The sequence below is a fragment of the Macaca mulatta genome, chromosome 11, assembly GCF_049350105.2.
Source record: "Macaca mulatta isolate MMU2019108-1 chromosome 11, T2T-MMU8v2.0, whole genome shotgun sequence".
Classification (NCBI taxonomy): domain Eukaryota; kingdom Metazoa; phylum Chordata; class Mammalia; order Primates; family Cercopithecidae; genus Macaca; species Macaca mulatta.
In genome coordinates, this window is record NC_133416.1 from 124,567,132 (window position 1) to 124,585,736 (window position 18,605).

The 18,605-nt window shown below is 46.8% G+C and overlaps 1 protein-coding gene across 3 annotated transcripts in view; it reads right to left on the reverse strand.

Annotated features, from left to right (window-relative positions):
* The window catches only part of NOS1 (nitric oxide synthase 1), a 227,447-nt gene that overhangs the window by 88,109 nt on the left and 120,733 nt on the right, over positions 1 to 18,605 (reverse strand). For all 3 annotated transcript variants that reach the window (XM_077955339.1, XM_028829952.2, XM_077955338.1), the window contains exon 3: positions 10,327 to 10,453. In XM_077955339.1, the coding sequence (XP_077811465.1) occupies positions 10,327 to 10,453 (127 nt within the window). The remainder of the gene's footprint in view (positions 1 to 10,326; positions 10,454 to 18,605) is intronic.

Here is an 18,605-nt window from a genome sequence, read left to right on the forward strand (position 1 = left end):
CGGGAGGCGGAGCTTGCAGTGAGCTGAGATCCGGCCACTGCACTCCAGCCTGGGCTACAGAGCGAGACTCCGTCTCAAAAAAAAAAAAAAAAAAAAAAGAAAGTAGAAGTTTTCAGAAGTTGAGGTACATATTAAATGAGAAGAGGGGATGGCTCGGCTGTGAACTGCTCCAGGGCAGTGATCATACTCAATTTCATTTCTTTTTTTTTTTTTTTTGAGGTGGAGTCTTGCTCTGTCACCCAGGCTGGAGTGTAGTGGCACCATCTCAGCTCACTGCAACCTCCGTCTCCCAGGTTCAAGCGATCCTCCTGCCTCAGCCTCCCAAGTAGCTGGGATTACAAGTGTGTGCCACCATACCCGGCTAATATTTTTTGTATTTTTAGTAGAAACAGGGTTTCACCATGTTGGCCAGGCTGGTCTCAAACTCCCGACCGCGAGTGATCCGCCTCAGCCTCCCAAAGTGCTGGGATTACAGGCATGAGTCACCACACCTGGCCTTCATTTAATTTTGAGTAACATTCAGTAAATGTCTATTTGGTGCCTGACCTGGGCTAGGCCACTGCACATCCACAGGCTCATTGAATCCTCATGGTAACCCATTCTTCAGATGAGAAAATAGAGGCTGTGAGAGATGACGTGGCTATCCTCAAACTAATGAAAAACAAGCAATAGAGCTGGGCTTGGAATCCAGGCTCTCAAAGTTCCGATCTTTCCACTCAAGGCCCTCCTGCTCTTTTCTCTGTGTTTCCAGAGCTCAGCACCCAGGAGGCATAAATCATATCTGTCCCGTTAATTTCAATGACTGACAAAGATGACAATGTGGTCGTAAAGGGGAAGAGACGCAGCCTTGTCATGACTCAGTGGGTGGTCACTTTGGGCTTTGGGTCACCTGTGGGCCACAAGGGTCTCATCTGTAAAATGGGCACAGTGCTTTCTTGTCCTAACTGCCTCAAATTAGCAATATATTATTTAGTCAGATAAGAACAATAGTAATGACCCCAACATTTGTTGAGCATTTACTCTGTGCCAGGCCCTGTAGCGTGGGCTCAGGGCTCCACGGCCTGGGTTCAAATCTCATCTCCGTCACTTACTGGTTATGTTGAACCACAAAACCCTCTGTGATTCTCAGTTTCCTCATCTGTAAAATGGAGACAATCACAATATTTCATCGGGTTGAGCTGGGGGTTCAGTGAGACCATGGACCTAAAGTGCTTAGCACAGTACCTGATACTGCTCAATAAATACATTAGGTCCCGTTGTTATGGTTGACATCATTATCTCATATGTTATCTCATTTCATCCTCCCCACAACTTGATGAGCCTATTAGTCCCTATTAGGAAAGGGAAGCTCAGCACAGATGCTGTTAATAATTAGTCATCTGACCAAGGTCACCAGCTAGGCGCTGTACTCCTGGCCTCAATGCTGTGGGCTCATAAGTCCAAGGGTTAAAATGACTACACACTTGCCCCCATGATATTGTTATCACTGTTACTATTTTATTTTTATTTTTTATTTTGTTGAGATAGGGTCTCACTCCGATGCCCAGGCTGGAGTGCAGTGGCATGATCTCAGCTCACTGCAACCTCTGTCTCCTGGGTTCAAGCAACTCTCCTGCCTCAGCCTCCTGAGTAGCTGGGACTACTGGCACACGCCACCACGCCCAGCTAATTTTTGTATTTTTAGTAGAGACAGGGTTTCACCATGTTGGCCAGGCTAGTCTTGAACTCCTGATATCAAGTGATCCACCCTCGTTGGCCTCCCAAAGTGTCGGGATTACAGGCATGAGCCACCGCGCTGGGCCATTATTACTGTTATTTTTATCCTGACATAATGAATCAGGGCTGACTTAGAAGGCTTCCCGGTGAGCGTGCTGGGTTGTCGCCAAGAAGTGGAGCATTTTACTGGTTTGCCTTCATTCAGACCCAGGCTGGCTGGGGCTGGCTACACCGTTTTGGTTTTCAGCAAGGCCAGCAGTAGCTGGCCAGTTGGTGTCATCCTGGAGACCTTGGATCCCCTAAAGATTGGGAAAGAAATGGCCCGCAAGCCTGTCCCCCACCTTTCGCATAATTTAGAGCCTCTAGAGAAGCTGGGGGGATGCTGTCATTTACCTGGAAACAGGGAAAATCTTCTCAACAGATTTTGACATTTTGAAAGCAGCTAACAAGCCCTGTGTCCCCAGGGGTGAGAAAATGCCATGATCCCAAGGCGGCTGAGCTTGGGGAGTGGGATTTCGATTTAACAGTCATCTCTCTATCTGATCGCCTTTACCAGTCAGAGGCTGGAGGGAGGGGCAAGGGCAGTGGGAAGGACGGAAAAGAGGAGAGAACCGCAAATGGAAATACCACTTCCCCAGGTCTGACCCTGTCCCCACTCGTACCTCATACTAAGGGTTTGATTGACGCTTAATTGGTATCTGAAAATAGATGTTCCGTCCCCAAACAGGGCACGATTCTACCCCTTCTCTCTTAGGAAGGCAAACTAGACAGGCAAGGGAAACAGATGCTTAATAAGAAAGGAAGGGAAGAAGGACTTGATTTGAATCCTGAGTTTGTGCAGGGAGGATGGCCCAACAGCAGGTCCTCATGTTATTTATCTAGGGTAGCTTTTTACTTAAGATGATTATTATGATAAGAGCCTTTAGGATGATGTCAAAACTCAATATGTGTTCATGACTGTAATCCCAGCACTTTGGGAGGCCAAGGCGGGCAGATCACAAGGTCAGGAGATAGAGACCATCCTGGCTAACTTGGTGAAACCCTGTCTCTACTAAAAATACAAAAAAATTAGCGGGGCGTGGCAGTGTGCACCTGTAGTTCCCGCTACTGGGGAGGCTGAGGCAGGAGAATGGCGTGAATCCAGGAGGCGGAGCTTGCAGTGAGCCGAGATCAGGCCACTGCACTCTAGCCTGGGTGGGTGACAGAGTGAGACTCCATCTCAAAACAAAAACAAAAAACAAAAAACAAATCCATACAAAACAAAACAAAACTCAACATGTGTCTCAGGTTGTGTTAGCACCAAAGACAACCTCAGAGAACTAACGATGATCCTTAGCAAGAAAAATAAAAAGCAACGTATCAGCCATAATGATTCCCTTGACTATAATGCCTTTTTCCATTTTCTTTTAGGCAAACTCCTACCTGAGCTTCAAAACCCAGCCCAGGTGTCACTTCTTGGGGTAAACCTTCCCTAGTACCTACTTGCTGAGGTAATTATGTTCCCAAAGCATTTTGTATTCCTCTCTATTTCAGCACTAATTGAACCTTGTATGAGTCTCTTCCCACACACATCCGTGAGGGTCTCAAGGGCAGGGACGTCTATGTTTGCTCAGCTTTGCTCCTACCCCAGAACCATGCACATAGCAGGTTAGTGAGTGAATGGTGACAGGTGAACTGATCTGTTCTATCTACTATCCCAGGCCAGATGCAATTTGCAAGGGAGTGGTGAAGATGAGGATCACAAAGTCATACACACAATGCACTCTGTGACGGGGGACTCGAGTCTCACTGGCCCGACCCACAGTGACCCAGACTGTTGGCAAGAGAAATGACTGCTAGATAAAGATTAATGCCTCAGCCTCCTGAGATGGACTTAAAAGAAGATGCCTCTAGGGCTGATTTTCTTTGAATCTAGACAAATAAGAGCATCGAAGAGGGTGGGGATCCCTTCTGGGATTACCAAGGAGTCAGACCTCACTCTTTCCTCCAGGAGCTTATAGTCTCCTGTGTCAGGAAGTTCTTCCTTATGTCTAACCTGCATCCATCCCACTTCAATTGCATTCTATTGCCTTTTGCCCAGTCCTTGGCAGTTGCTTTGCTGCTTTGCCCAGCTGCTTCTCAATCCCCACCTATCCCTTCCTGACTCAGGATTGCAGGTAGTGGCTGGGTTTCTCTCTGTGTCGTTAACAATGCTAGGCCTCCTGTGGATGCTTAAACAAGCCATAAATGTGGGTTACAACTGGAAGGATAGAAGCTGATTCCAGGAGCTCCAGGTATAGTAGCTTTGAGCAGGTACAGGCGAGGTTAGGAGACCATCTTTCAGGATGGAAAGGAGAACATTGTGTTTGCTATTAATTTGCTCACCCTGGGAAGCATTTCTGAAGCCTGTGCCTATGGAGATGTCTAGCAGGCCACAACAGGGCTGTTTCCTTTGTGCTGGAGCTGGGACTCAAATATATCCGAGTGCTAGGGCCTCTGCCTCCTGACAGCTCTATTTCTGAGAGGCATTTGGAAAATTGAATCTCAGGCAACAGAGTCAGGATGATTTCGCAGGCCTGTGACTTTTTTTTTTCTTTTTGTCTTTTTTTTCGAGGCACTCTGTTGCCTAAGCTGGAGTGCGGTGGTACAATCTCAGCTCACTGAAACCTCCACCTCCCAGATTCAAGGAATTCTTGTGCCTCAGCCTCCCAAGTAGCTAGGACTACAAGTGTGCGCCCTCACGCCTGGGCTCATTTTTATGTTTTTAGTAGAGATGGCGTTTCACCATGTTGGGCACGCTGGTTTCGAACTCCCGACCTCAGGAGATCTGCCTGCCTCAGCCTCCCAAAGTGCTGGGATTACAGTCATAAAACACCTTGCCCGGCCTGGCCCGTGGTTTTAAATCTTTCTGGGTGAAATCCTACATTAAGGATTTGATGGTGGGTGAAGATGAACATAAACCCCAAGCTCTGCTGGTCTATCAGTCATGCTCCCAGGAACTCTCTAGGCTAAAACTGCTCGGCAGACTTACTTCACCTTGGAAGATTCAGTCTTACCCCCTTTCTCCAGCACCCTCAAGTCCTTCCCTTCTCCAAGCAAACGGAATTTCTATATTAGCAGAGGCCTTAAGGCAAGCTCTCCATACATCTTCCTGTCCTTTCATCATCACGTCCTGCAAAGGCTAGTGGTCCTCCTTCCAGTCCGGAGTTTGTGCAGGGAGAATGGCCCAACAGCAGGTAGGTCCTCACTCTATTTATCTAGGGTAGCTTTTCACTTAAGATGCTTATTACGATAAGAGGCTTTAGGATGATGTCAAAACTCAGCATGTGTCTCAGTTATTGTTAGCACCAAAGACAACCTCAGAGAACTAATAATGATCCTTAGCAAGAAAAAAAGAAGCAATGTTATCCGCTACAACCATTCCTTTTTTTTTTAAGATGGAGTCTCGCCCTGTCACCCAGGCTGGAGTGCAGTGGTGCGATCTCAGCTCACTGCACCCTCCACCTCCCAGGTTCAAGCAATTCTCCCACCTCAGCCTCCCGAGTAGCTGGGATGACAGGTGCCTACCATCATGCCCGGCTAATTTTTGTATTTTTAGTAGAGACGGAGTTTTGCCATGTCGGCCAGGCTGGTCTCAAACTCCTGACCTCAGGGAATCTTCCCACCTCGGCCTCGCAAAGTGCTGGGATTACAGGTGTGGCCCCGCATTCCTTTTACTATAATGCCTTTTTCCATTTTGTTTTAGGCAAATGCTTATCTGATCTTCAAAACCCTGAGGCCCTGTTCTCAATGTTGAGCTCAACTCCTCAGACTTGAAGACCAAAGTTATGCTTTCAAGTTGGCATTGTCTAACTAAGGTGGGCAGTGTGCAAGGAAATGACCAGAGTCTGCCATTGCTCAGATTTCTGCATTGACTTTTAGTGTCTTTCTCGCAGGGTCGAGGCCTCCCCTGTTTCTTCCTTCGAATCGAGATCTCAAGGTTACTGCATACCAGGAATTACAAACTGATACCTAGAGGTGGTAGGTGGGTAAGCTAAATCAGTAAAGAAGGCTGGGTAACTTCAAAACAGGACACTCAGTTGCATATTAAAAAAGAAAGACTTGTGTGTGTAGAAATGAAGAATGTTCTTAGCTTTTTTTTTTTTTTTTTTTTTTGGAGACAGGTTCTTGCTCTGTCACCCAGGCTGGAGTGCAGTGGCACTATCACGGCACACTGTAGCCTCAACTTCCCTGGCTCAAGCGATACTCCCGCCTCAACCTCCCAAGTAGCTGGGACTACAGGTGCATGCCACCATGCCCAGTTAATAGTTTATACTTTTTTGTAGAGACGGGGTTTTGCCATGTTGCCCAGGCTGGTCTTAAATTCCTAGGCTCAAGTGATCCTCCTGCCTTGGCCTCTTAGAGTGCTGGGGTTACAGGTGTGAGCCACTGTGCCCAGCCAAAAAAAATCTTTCTTAAAACATGAACCTTTTGGTCCATCTCTACCTACCACTTATAAAAATGACATGGGACCAGGTGCAGTGGCTCATACCTGTAATCCCGGCACTTTGGCAGGCCAAGGTAGGTGGATCACCTGAGGCCAGGAGTTCGAGACCAGCCTGGCCAAGATGGTTAAACCCCATCTCCAAAAAACGTAAAAATTACCCGAGTGTGGTGGCACACGCCTGTAATTCCAGCTACTCGGGAGGCTGAGAGGGAAGGACTGCTTGAACCCAGGAGGCAGAGGTTGCAGTGAGCAGAGATAGCACCAGAGTCTGTCTCACAATAAATAATAATAATAATTAAAAAAACATGGATATGAAAAGATTTAACTTTCCTTCTACTATAAGAAATCAAAAGCACTAATGCTACTATAAATGACAATGGACACTGGCCTTAATAAGAGGGAGACAATAGGGAGTGGTGAGGTTTGTGGCCAACTAGAAAGCTGCACTCTGTCTAGAGGGGGCAGCTGCTATTCAGTCTATGCAGATTGTTGCCCCATAAGAATGTGGTTGGCTGCAGTGACTCACACCTATAATCCCAGCACTTTAAGAGGCTGAGAAGGGAGGATTGCTTGAACTAGGAGTTCAAGACCAGCCTGGGCAACATAGCGAGATCCTGTCTCTACAAAAAATCTAAAAAATTAGCCAGGTCTGGTGGCACCAGCCTGTAGTCCTAGTTACTTGGGAGGGTGAGGTGGGAGGATCTCTTAAGTCTAAGAGATTGAGGTTGCAGTGAGTAACCTAAGATGGTGCCACTGCACCTGAGCCTGGGAGACACAGCAAGACATTGTCTTTAAAAAAAAAAGAGTATAGGCGCAATGTGGTCAGATTATGTACTTTTTTTTTTTTTTTTTTTTAAGACAGAGTTTCGCTCCGTCACCCAGGCTGGAGTGCAGTAGTGCGATCTTGGCTGATTGTAACCTCCGCCTCTTGGGTTCAAGCGATTCTCCTGCCTCAGTCTCCTGAGTAGCTGGAATTACAGGCACCTGCCACCATGCCCAGCTAATTTTTTTTTTTTGAGACGGAGTCTGGCTCTGTCTCCCAGGCTGGAGTGCAGTGGCCGGATCTCAGCTCACTGCAAGCTCCGCCTCCCGGGTCCACGCCATTCTCCTGCCTCAGCCTCCCGAGTAGCTGAGACTACAGGCGCCCGCTACCTCACCCGGCTAGTTTTTTTTGTATTTTTTAGTAGAGATGGGGTTTCACCGTGTTAGCCAGGATGGTCTCGATCTCCTGACCTCATGATCCACCCGTCTCGGCCTCCCAAAGTGCTGGGATTACAGGCTTGAGCCACCACGCCTGGCCAGCTAATTTTTGTATTTTTAGTAGACATGGGGTTTTACCATGTTGGTCAGGCTGGTCTTGAACTCCTGACCTCGTGATTTGTCCCACTCGGCCTCCTAAAGTGCTGGGATTATAGGTGTGAGCCACCGCACCTGGCCTTAGACTATGTAAATTTTATTTTATTTTTTAATTTATTTTATTTTATTTTTTCTTTTTTTTTTAATTATTATACTTTAAGTTCTAGGGTACATGTGCATAACGTGCAGGTTTGTTACATATGTATACTTGTGTCATGAAGCTGTAGATATATTTATGTAAAAATCTGAAACATTGGCAGTACATTTAAAATATGACTATAAATTATCTCTTAATACAATATGGTGTAGACCTAACAAATCAGGTCTGCAGGCTAGATCTGGCCCGAGGCTGCCTCTTACTGTCTTTCTTTGTCTTGTGAGGGCTCATATGATGGCCATACCTCTTTGTTTTCAATTAAGAAAATATAAAAGAGCTTTAAATCATATTTGTTCATTTAATCATGAATGGAGCATAGCTTCCTAAAGCTTATGGTGTGGTCTTGACTTTTGAAGACAACATAATAAAAGTCTACAGTTGTGCTTTTCCACCAAACATTTCCAGATATCACTGCTAGAGGGACATTCAGCTAGTGGGATCACGGGTCTCACCCACTGCAGAAACCCCGATGTCCTTTTCTTCCTGGCCAGCCATCAGCGGCTAAGGAAAGCAATTGCCACCAAGGCTCTAGAATGTCTCATCCTCCCCGCTGAAGCTATGTAGAGAGGCTCTGAGGCCTTGTTGAGATGTGCTGGCAGTGAAAGCTGCCATCTGTAGGCCAAGCATCAGGAAAATGAAGCAGGTCATCACTTGCTGAGTCACCTAGGCCACCCCCATGTTCCGACCTCCCACTGGTCACTCCACCCCGACTTCACTGCAATGCAGAGGATGGGTGTGAAATTCACACGCTTCCTTACGGTTACCCTGACCTGGCCCATCAGCTTACTGGACAGGTGAGACAAAGGCGCTGCTGATCTCCAGCCAAATCTAGTCACTCTTTGTAAATGATACTGACTTAGCTGTCAAAACACATCTGAACAGATTGGCAAAGACTAAAAAGTTGGATAACAGATGGAGTTGGCGAGGCTGTGAGGAAACAGTCACTCTGCTACTTAGCTGGTAAGATTGATCCAACCACTATGGCAAGTACCACCAAAATCACAAATGTGCACGAATTTTGACCCAACAATTCCACTTCTAGGAATTTATTCTATTTTGTTTTTTTTTTGAGACAGGGTCTCCCTCTGTTGCCCAGGCTAGAGCGCAGTGGTGCAGTAATACAATCACAGCTCACTGCAGCCTTGACCTTCTAGGCTCAGGCGATTCTCCCAGCTCAGTCTCCAGGGTAGCTGGGACAACAGGCACGTGCCATCATACCCAGCTCATTTTTGTTTTTTTTTTTTAGAGATAGGGTTTTGTCATGTTGCTCAGGCTGATCTCAAACTCTTGGGCTCAAGTGATCCTCCTGCCTCAGCCTTTCAAAGTGTTGGATTACAGGCATGGGCCACCATGCCTGGCCTTTAGGAACGTATTCTATTGATTAGCCTATCCATGTGCCAAACAAGGTATGTGCACAAGGTCACTCATTATAGCACTGTCATAGCAAAATATTGACAATGGCTCATTATGAAGGACTGACAGAATTACAGGATGATCACACAATGGAATATTATATGGCTGTAAAAAAGGAAACAAGATCCTCTTTACCTACTAATGGGGACTAATCTCTACGATATGTTAATAAGTGAAAAAGCAAGGTATAAAACAACATGTGTAATGTGCTCTTATTTGTGTAAAAATATTCAAAAATAATGTGTGTGCTTGTCAATGCATAAAATACGGCTAAAAGAACACACAAAAACCATTAACATTGCTTGACTCTGGGGAGGAAAACTATGTGACTGGAATTGGGGACATACACAGCTTTTCATTATGTATCTTTTTGCTTATTTATTTCAATTTTTTTAAGAGACAGGGTCTCACTCTGTCACTCAGGCTAGAGTGCAGAGGTGCTATATCACAGCTCACTGCAGCCTTGAACTCCTGTCCTCAAGTGATCCTTCTGCCTCAGTCACCTGAGTAGCTAGGAACTACAGATATATGCCATTATGCTCTACTAATTAAGAAAAAATTTTTTAAAAAAAAAATTGAGATAGGGTCTTGCTATGTGGCCCAGGCTAGTTGTCTTTTTTCTTTTTCTTTTTTTTTTGAGATGGAGTCTTGCTCTGTCACCCAGGCTGGAGTGCAATGGCGCGATCTCGGCTCACTGCAAGTTCCCCCTTCCGGGTTCACGCCATTCTCCTACCTCAGCCTCCTGAGTAGCTGGAACTACAGGCGCCTGCCACCATGCCAGGCTAATTTTAGTATTTTTAGTAGAGATGGGGTTTCACCATGTTGGTCAGGCTGGTCTTGAACTCTGGACCTCAAGCTGTCCTCTGCCTTGACCTCCCAAAATGCTGGGGTTACAGGCATGAGGCACTGTGACCAGCTACCATGTATCTTTCATATCTTTTAAATTTGGAGCCATGTGAATGCCTTTCCCGGTAGAAACAGAATTAAAACGTGAAAAATGGCAAGCTCACAAACAATACCAAACCACACAGAAACGAAGTCGAGGTCCACATCCGAGGATAAACACTCCTGGCCTCGGCATCCCAAGTTCTCCAGCCACGGCGGCTGATTTCCATCACGACACAGTTTAGGGTTTAGCTTTCCTCCCCTCAGCTTCCCACCTGGGAGGGGTCGAGAAGGCATGGGAAGCAGTGGTACCAGCTTGGCATCAAGCACTTACCTGCTCCTTCTCTGAATATGGGTTGTTGAGGACCACAGGCACATTGCCCTTCCCCCATAGGTCATTGAAGACTCGGTCATTCTCCACACCAAGGGGCAGAGGTTTGTGTGATTTGCCGTCCAAATCTCTGAAAGGCAAGGTGGGGCAGGTGAGGAAGGGGACATCAGGAGGGACTGCTAGTTGCTTCGATCTGGAAGTCCTGAGTCTGTACAGAACCGCAGTGGCTCACTCACATAACTCGTTATGAGCCAGCAAGCTTTGGGTACCCCGCCCGCTGCTTCATAAAGATCGACAGTGACACGTGGGAAGGCAGTTCCGGGTATCAATCACAAAGGGAGTGCATCCAAGGGGACTTTGACAGCTGGCATATCCCTATCTTTGTGGACATCATTTCAGGATGGCAAGGAGAAGGATTTTGCCTGTCCCTCTCCCTTCTTCATTCCACGGATCTGGGAACACAGGAGGCCTGTTTCCTAGTAATAGTCCATGTACCATGAACCCCTGGACAACTTAATGCTCATGACACCTACCAGTGGAAAAAGTAGGAGGAAGGAAGGATAGAGAGGTCCTGTGGGCTTTGGGTAATAAGTTATTCTGACCCTAAGACTTTTGGCTTTGAACAATAGCAGCTCAGGACAAACAGAATGATTTGGAAAATAAAGGGAACATAATGACAAAAATAATAATACTATTAATAAGGAGAGATAGCATTTATTAAGCACTTACTATGTGCCAAGCACTTTACATGTGGGTTTTTAAAAATTATTATTTTATTTATATTAGACATGGGTTCTCCCTGTGTTGGCCAGGCTGATCTCTAACTCCTGGGCTCAAGCAATGCCCCTGCCTCAGCCTCCCAAAGTGCTGGGATTACAAGTGTGAGCCACCATGCCTGGTCATGTGTTTTAGTGCATTTAACTCTCGTGACAACCCTTTGAGACAGGAGTGACTGTTTTTTGTTTTTGTTTTTTCCCAGCCTTGTCCTGTCATCCCAGCTGGAATACAGTGGCACAATCACAGCTCACTGTAGCCTTGATCTCCTGGATTCAAGTGATTCTCCTGCCTCAGCCTTCTAAGTAGCTGGGACTACAAGGGTGTACCACCACGTCTGGCTAACTATTAAAATTTTTTGTAGAGATGGGGTCTCACTATGTTGCCCAGGCTGGTCTCAAACTCCTTGGTTCAAGTGGTCCTCCCACCCCGGCCTCCCAAAGTGCTGGGATTACAGGCGTGAGCCACTAAGCCTGTCAGGAATGATTGTTAATCAGTATTTTATGGATGGGGTAAGGGAGACAGAGAGAAGCTAAGTAGCTCAAGGTCACACAGTAGCAAAGCCTAGTATTCCAGCCCACTCATCACATCCATTCTAAAGTAGGGGTTGTCACTGTCATCATCATCATCACCACCACTGTCACCATCATCTTTATCACCACCACTACCACAGTCATCACCATAGCCACCATCGTTCTCATTGTTACCATCATCATTATTGTAATCATCATCATCTAACTTGCCTCATCAGCTTCCACCATAATCACCATCACCATCCTCATCACCATAATCACCCTCATCATTATCATTATCAACCTCATCATCATTATCAACCTCATCATATCCTCATCTTCATGATCAGTGCCATCACCTTCATTAGCAGCATCACCATTATCACCATCCTCTTCCTCCTCCTTGGCATCATGACCACACCAGCATCTTCAAGACCACCAGCATCATCCTCACAATCATCACATGAGGAAACTATAGTTCAGAGTGGTTAAGTCACTAGCCTAAGTCACACAGCTAGTGATGGTGGATTCAAACCCAGGCTTGTTCTGGATGCTAGAGCCTGACTTTTTCTGGAGACAGTCTTGCTCTTTTGCCCAGGCTGGAGTGCAGTGGTGCAATCCTAGCTCACTGCAGCCTTGACCTCCTAGGCTCGAGCGATCCTCCCACCTCTGCCTCTCCAGTAGCTGGGACTACAGGCGCGCATCACCCTACCTGGCAATGTTGTAAATTTTTTGTAGAGACAGGGTCTCACTGTGTTGTGCAGGCTGGTCTCAAACTCCCAAACTCAAGTGATCCTCTTGCCTTGGCCTCCCAAAGTGCTGGGATTACAGGTATGAGCCACCATGCCTGGCCAGAATCTGACTTCTTACTCAGTAAGTTTTCCTGGCTTCCTGTCCCTGAACTCTAACAGGCTCAGGCTGAGGTGATCTCAGCTAGGTTCCACAGGCTGGCCACCCTCTGAGATGGAGATGGGAGTTGGCACCAAAATCCAGATGGCCTCATCAGACCTGTCCTACTCTCTGAGTCCTTCTACTCTCTAAGTACTGCCCTCCTACTTCCCAACAGCCTTTCTCCTTTTGGCTCTCCTATCCAATTTCACTCTGACCATGGCCTCTGTCTGCCTCTAACTGGGCAATGCAGCTTGCCCTGTGGCTCATCTTGGTTTGGGTCCCAGGCATTAAGACTGGCCATTGTCTTGCCTTCTGTTCTATGTTCCTAGCTTTGGGGACTCCTCCATCCCCCAATCTGGTACAATGACAGTCATCTTGGATGAACCAGAAGCCACGGTCCAAGCTCTGAGAGCGAGACCCCCAGTGACCCCTCCAGCAGCTCCCTCTGGGCCACCCAGATACCCTGCCTGCAGTGTTTCACGTTGTCCCTGTGGCCCATGTCAAAGCCACTTCCGCTCTTCTGCCTGGAGAGGTTTGCAATTTGTCAGAGGGAACATTCTGTTTCACCCTCTTCAAAATGTCACCAAAACATACCCAGAGTGGCTCTTGATTACAGGCATTTCCCAAGTTAACGGTTACCTACATGATCATAAACAGAAGTATCGTCTGTTGAGAGTGCTGCTCTAAATGTCACTCAGTTCCCTTTCAGCTCTGAAACTACTGATCCTACATCACATGACCATAAGTGAGGATTCAGCAGAGAAGGGAGGAGGTTAATGTATTTGGAGCCTCTATAACATTCCAGGTACTTGCACAGAAGTTATTTCATTTAATTTCAACAGACATTAAAAGTCCCCATTTCACACATGAAAAAACTGAACCCAGAGGGGTATGTAAGTTTCCCAAGGCCCCATCGTCAGCATATCGTACAGCTGGGATTTGAAACTAGGTGTGACTGATGAGCTGCCAAGATCCTGCCTTTTTAATTTTATTTATTTTATTTTTGAGACAGAGTCTCACTCTGTTGTCCAGGCTGGAGTGCAGTGGCGTGATCTCAGCTCACTGCAACCTCTGCCTCCCAGGTTCAAGCAACTCTTCTGCCTCAGCCTCCCACATAGCTGGGATTACAGGCACACACCACCACGCCCAGCTAATTTTTGTTTTTTTAGTAGAGATTGGGTTTCACCACGTTGGCCAGGCTGGTCTCGAACCCCTGATCTCAGGTGATCCGCCTGCCTTGGCCTCCCAAAGTGCTGGGATTACAGGAGATCCTTCCTTTTTTAAAACAGAGATAGGAAAAACTGGTTAGGATGCTCACTGTAAGCCAGAGGCTACAGAGCAAGTAACCCAACATCTCCTGCGGAGTGGAGCCAATTTACAAAAATTACAAGGTACAATTACCCAGGCAATTTGAAAATGATCACATGGGTCGTCTTATGGGAATTTGCAGAGAGAGTTTCTTTTACCATCATTCTTCTTTATTTTTAATCAATTAAGATCTTTGTTTAAATAATGCAGTTGAAGTGTTTTGCCAACAAAAACTTAATTTTGGAGTCCTATGTGATGGGCATATACATTTGTATTATTTATTTTTTTTAGATGGAGTCTTGCTTGTCGCCCAGGTTGGAGTGCAGTGGCATGATCTCAGCTCACTGTAACCTCCATTTCCCAGATTCAAGTGATTCTCCTACTTCAGCTTCCCGAGTAGCTGGGATTATAGGTGCGCGCCACCATGCCCAGCTAATTAAAATTTTTTTATTTTTATTTTTAGTAGAGACAGGGTTTCATCATGTTGGCCAGGCTGCTCTTGAACTCCTGGCCTCGAGTGATCCACCCACGAAGGATATTTTAAATATGGGATCATGAGAAACATCCAGGTTGAACTATTTTACTTCCCGTCACCCAGAAGCAAAATCAGAAGCAGATTTAGTTCAATTCTCAAACCACAATCTGTCAGTGAGAACCAGGTCTGAAGGAAATATCTGGCTTACCGCCACAAATCTGTTCAACCTGGATCCACCTGTTTGCTGGGGTTGCAGGAGCAGTGTAGCATGCTGGTTAAGGACGCAGCTGTGGATTGGGAGGAACTGGGTTCAAGTCCTGGCTTTGCTGGTTATAAACTATGCAACTCTGGACACTTCACCTGTCTCAGACTCAGTTTACTCATCTGTTAAATAGGGTCAGTAATATCTGCAATGATTAAAGGAGGTCAAGCTTATAATACTTAGCAGTGTGGCACCTGCTATCACTTTTGCTGCTTATGGAGGATCAGAAAGAAATAGAGAAAGAAACTTCTAGCTCTGTATAGAACAGTGGCTATTCCTCTGTGCCATCCCTGTCTAGTAGAACTTCCTGCGATGATGGAAATGTCTCATATCTGCACTATCACATATTATAGCCGCTAGACACATGTGGCAATTGAGCATTTGAAATGAGGTTATTGTCATGGAGGAACTAAATTTTAAGTTTTATTTAACTTGGATTGATTTAAATTTAAAGAGCCAAATGTGGCTTAAGGCTATATTGTCAGACAGTGCAACCGCCGGAAACCTGAAGGCTCCAAAGACTGGGAATTGAAGGCATACATGGCTCCAATCAGGGGGCATCTTTGCTGGGGGCTGGGGCCCATGTTGGGGGGTCTACCCTCAGACACTTTCTAAGCTGCCATGTCTTGTTCATGGAACCCAGGAATTCGATAATTCTCTACTTCCCTTCCAGACTCCTACCTCCTATCATTTTTGGCCCTGATCTCTTGACTCCTCTCTCTTCCCGAGGAGTACACCATGTCCGCCCTTACCTTTATACTTAAGCTCCCCAGGTTGCTCTTTCATATTCCCTCTGCTGAGAGCCAACTCCTGCTCAGCCTTGATGGCCCACTTCATGTCCCACCTGTCCTGGGAATTTAATGAGATCATGCATGTAAAATGCCTAGCACATAATCAGCACTAACTAAACATGAGTGATGTATATTTCCATTCAGAACTAAGAAAACTGATGCCCAGAGAGATTAGGTAATTTGTCAAAGGTCACACAGCAGGCAACAAGAGCTTGCAGATGAGATGTCTCTTCATTGTTGTCCCAGCTAAGAGTCACTGTGTATAGGGCTTATGTGGGGGGCCTCTGGGAGGGCAGCATTTGGTTGGACCTCACATCTGAGAAGAACCTCAAACTTAGATGTTAGATGTTCTCTCCAAATGGGGTAGATGTGTTGAACATATTCATTCATATATAAATTTAGTAACTCTGTTGTATTATTATTATTATTTCGAGACAGAGTCTCACTCTGTCACCCAGGTTGGAGTGCAGTGGCATGATCTCAGCTTACTGCAAACTCCTGGGTTCAAGCGATTCTCTTGCCTCAGCCTCCTGAGTAGCTGAGATTACAGACATGTACCACTACGCCTTGCTAATGTTTGTATTTTTAGTAGAGACAGAGTTTCACCAGGTTGGCCAGGCTGGTCTCCAGCTCCTGACCTCAAGTGATCCATCTGCCTCAATCTCCCAAAATGTTGGGATTACAGGTGTGAGCCACTGCACCTGGCCTGTTTTATTATTTATTCACTAAAAATATATTGAGAGCTCACAGAAGGAGACGGACAGGGCCTCTTTTGACTTCTGAGATGTCTGGATGGTAACTACCCTTTAACAGAGCTCATGAGTCTTGGTCTTGCCCAGCTGCCTGGAATAATCTCAGTTTAGATTGGAGTTTCTCTGCTTCCAGACTACTGGTATTTGGGGCCTGATAATTTCTTGTTGCCGGGGCTGTCCTGTGGATTGGAGGATGTTTGAGCAGCATTCCTGGCCTCTGCACACTAGATGCCAGTAGCACCCCTATCCCCAAAGTTGTCACAACCAAAAAATGCTTCCAGATATTGCAAAGTGCCCCCTGGGAGGCAAAATTGTACTCCTACCCACTGAGAGGCACTCTCAGTGGTTTAGATGTGGCTGAGCATCTCAACGTGACACTTCCAAGTTCCTCCCCATCCTTGCTCTATGCTCACCCAAGGATCTGCAAGGACTTATTCACCAGCTGTCCCTTGTTCCCAGATGGAATTGACGAGCTCGCCTTCACTAAATGGCCCTCACCCACCCCTCTCAGGTGTCCTTCTCCGTCTGGAAAAGCCATCCCCCAGTGAGCCTGACATTCTGGTGGCCAGTGTCCCCAGGGCTATCATGTGGACACATTTGGTGGTTCTCAAACTCCAGGGTGCATCCAGATCAACTGAGCGGCTTGTTAAAATTCAGATTCCTGGCCAGGCATGGTGACACATGCCTGTAATTCCAGCACTTTAGGAGGCCGAGGTGGGAGGTTCGCTTGAGCCTAGGAATTCCAGACCAGGCTGGGCAACAAAGTGAGATCCTGTCTATACACAAAATAAAAAAAATTAGCTGAGCGCGATGGCGCCTGCCAATAGTCCCAACTACTGGAGAAGCTGAGGCAGGAGAATCACTTGAGCCCAGGAGGCTGAGACTGCAGTGAGGTAAGGTTGCGCCACTGCACTCCAGCCTGGGCGACAGAGACAGACCCTGTCACACACACACACACCCCCCTCAGATTTCTGAGCTCTCCTCCTAGAGAGTTTGAGTAGTGGGTCTAGGAGGGAACCCTAGAATCTGCATCATCAGAAGCACCCCAGGTGGTCCACGGACACACTGGGAGACCCATTCCGCTGGGAGCTCTCTGGCCCAGGCTCTAGCAGTAGGCAGCAAGGTTCCTTCTGGGTTAGAGAGGTCAGCCTCCCTATCTCCTTTCCTTTTTTCACCCCCGTCCTCCTATAAGGCCAGATGTGGAGTTCTGCCTCCCTCCTGGTAAGCATTTTCTATGCTTTCTGGCGAGAACAAAACTAAATTCTTTTTTCTTCCACTTCACTAGCTGGATGGTTGTACCCAAGCCAAAAGTTGCTTGTGCATCTCTAAACCTTCTGAGAATCTTTGCCAGATCCTTCCAACTGTGGCTTCCTAAGAACCAGGCCCCCCAACCTCTTGCATGGAAGGAAAAGGGGTCCTGGGCTTGATTTCCCAGGAAGTTTGAACGTGGGTCGATGGGACCGATGCTGAGCACTTACAGACCCCGAGGATCTGCGAGGGGAACAGGTAGGCCAGACCCTGTGCTGGGCACAGGGAGGTGGGGGCTGCTGCCTGTTCCGGCCAACCAGACAAGGAGGCCGCCGAGGAGCAGCTGGTGCTGGCAGGAGGCCCTGACCACATTTTTCAGCAGACACCACACTCTCTCTGACTCCTGCTTCTCCTGGCCCTGCACGCTCCAACAGCCTTGGTTTCTGCCTCCACCTGGTCTGGAATGCTGGGAGCTGAGTAGGAAGTAGGAAGTAGGAAGTAGGAAGACTTGGAGGCTGTAGAGGCCGGGACTGGGGTCTCTGCAAAGCTTTTCTTCTAGATTTCATCATGCTTAGAATGGGAGGAATGGGAAGTTCATGTTAAACAGAAAAGTATGCTTTATTATTATGATTTTTAGAGACAAAGTCTCGCTGTGTCACCTAGGCTGGAGTACAGAGGCATGATCATAGCTCAATGCAGCCTTGAACTTCTGGGCTCAAGTGATCCTCCTGTCTCAGTTTCCTGAGTAGCAGGGATTACAGGCATGCACCACCATCCCTGACTAATTTTTAAATTTTTTTGTAGAGATGGGGTCTTGCTATGTTGCCCAGGCTGGTTTTAAACTCCTTGGCTTAAGCAATCCTCCTGCCTTGGCCTCCCAGTGCTGGGATTACAGGCGTGAGCCACCACACCTGGCCAAAAGTATGCTTTGAAGAGGAGGAATTCTACCATGAACGCCGCATCTGGGAAGTGAGGAGAGGGCCTTTGGGCTCCGTCACAATCATGACTTAATTGTTAATATCACCAAAGGTGGACAGGATTCTTAAACTCACGTGTCTGCAGAAGACAGGCTGGTGAGGACAATGTGTGGACTGGGCTGTTTAGATGCTGGAAGATGAGAGACCCCACAGTGGCCCCTTTCCAGCTCCTGCCACTGGTTGCCTCACAAGGATGTAGACTCTGTATTAACAGAATTTTGGAATTTTTTTTTAAGAGGCTGGAGACTGATTTCACCACAAATTCACTATTCTGGAAAACTGCAGGCGAAAT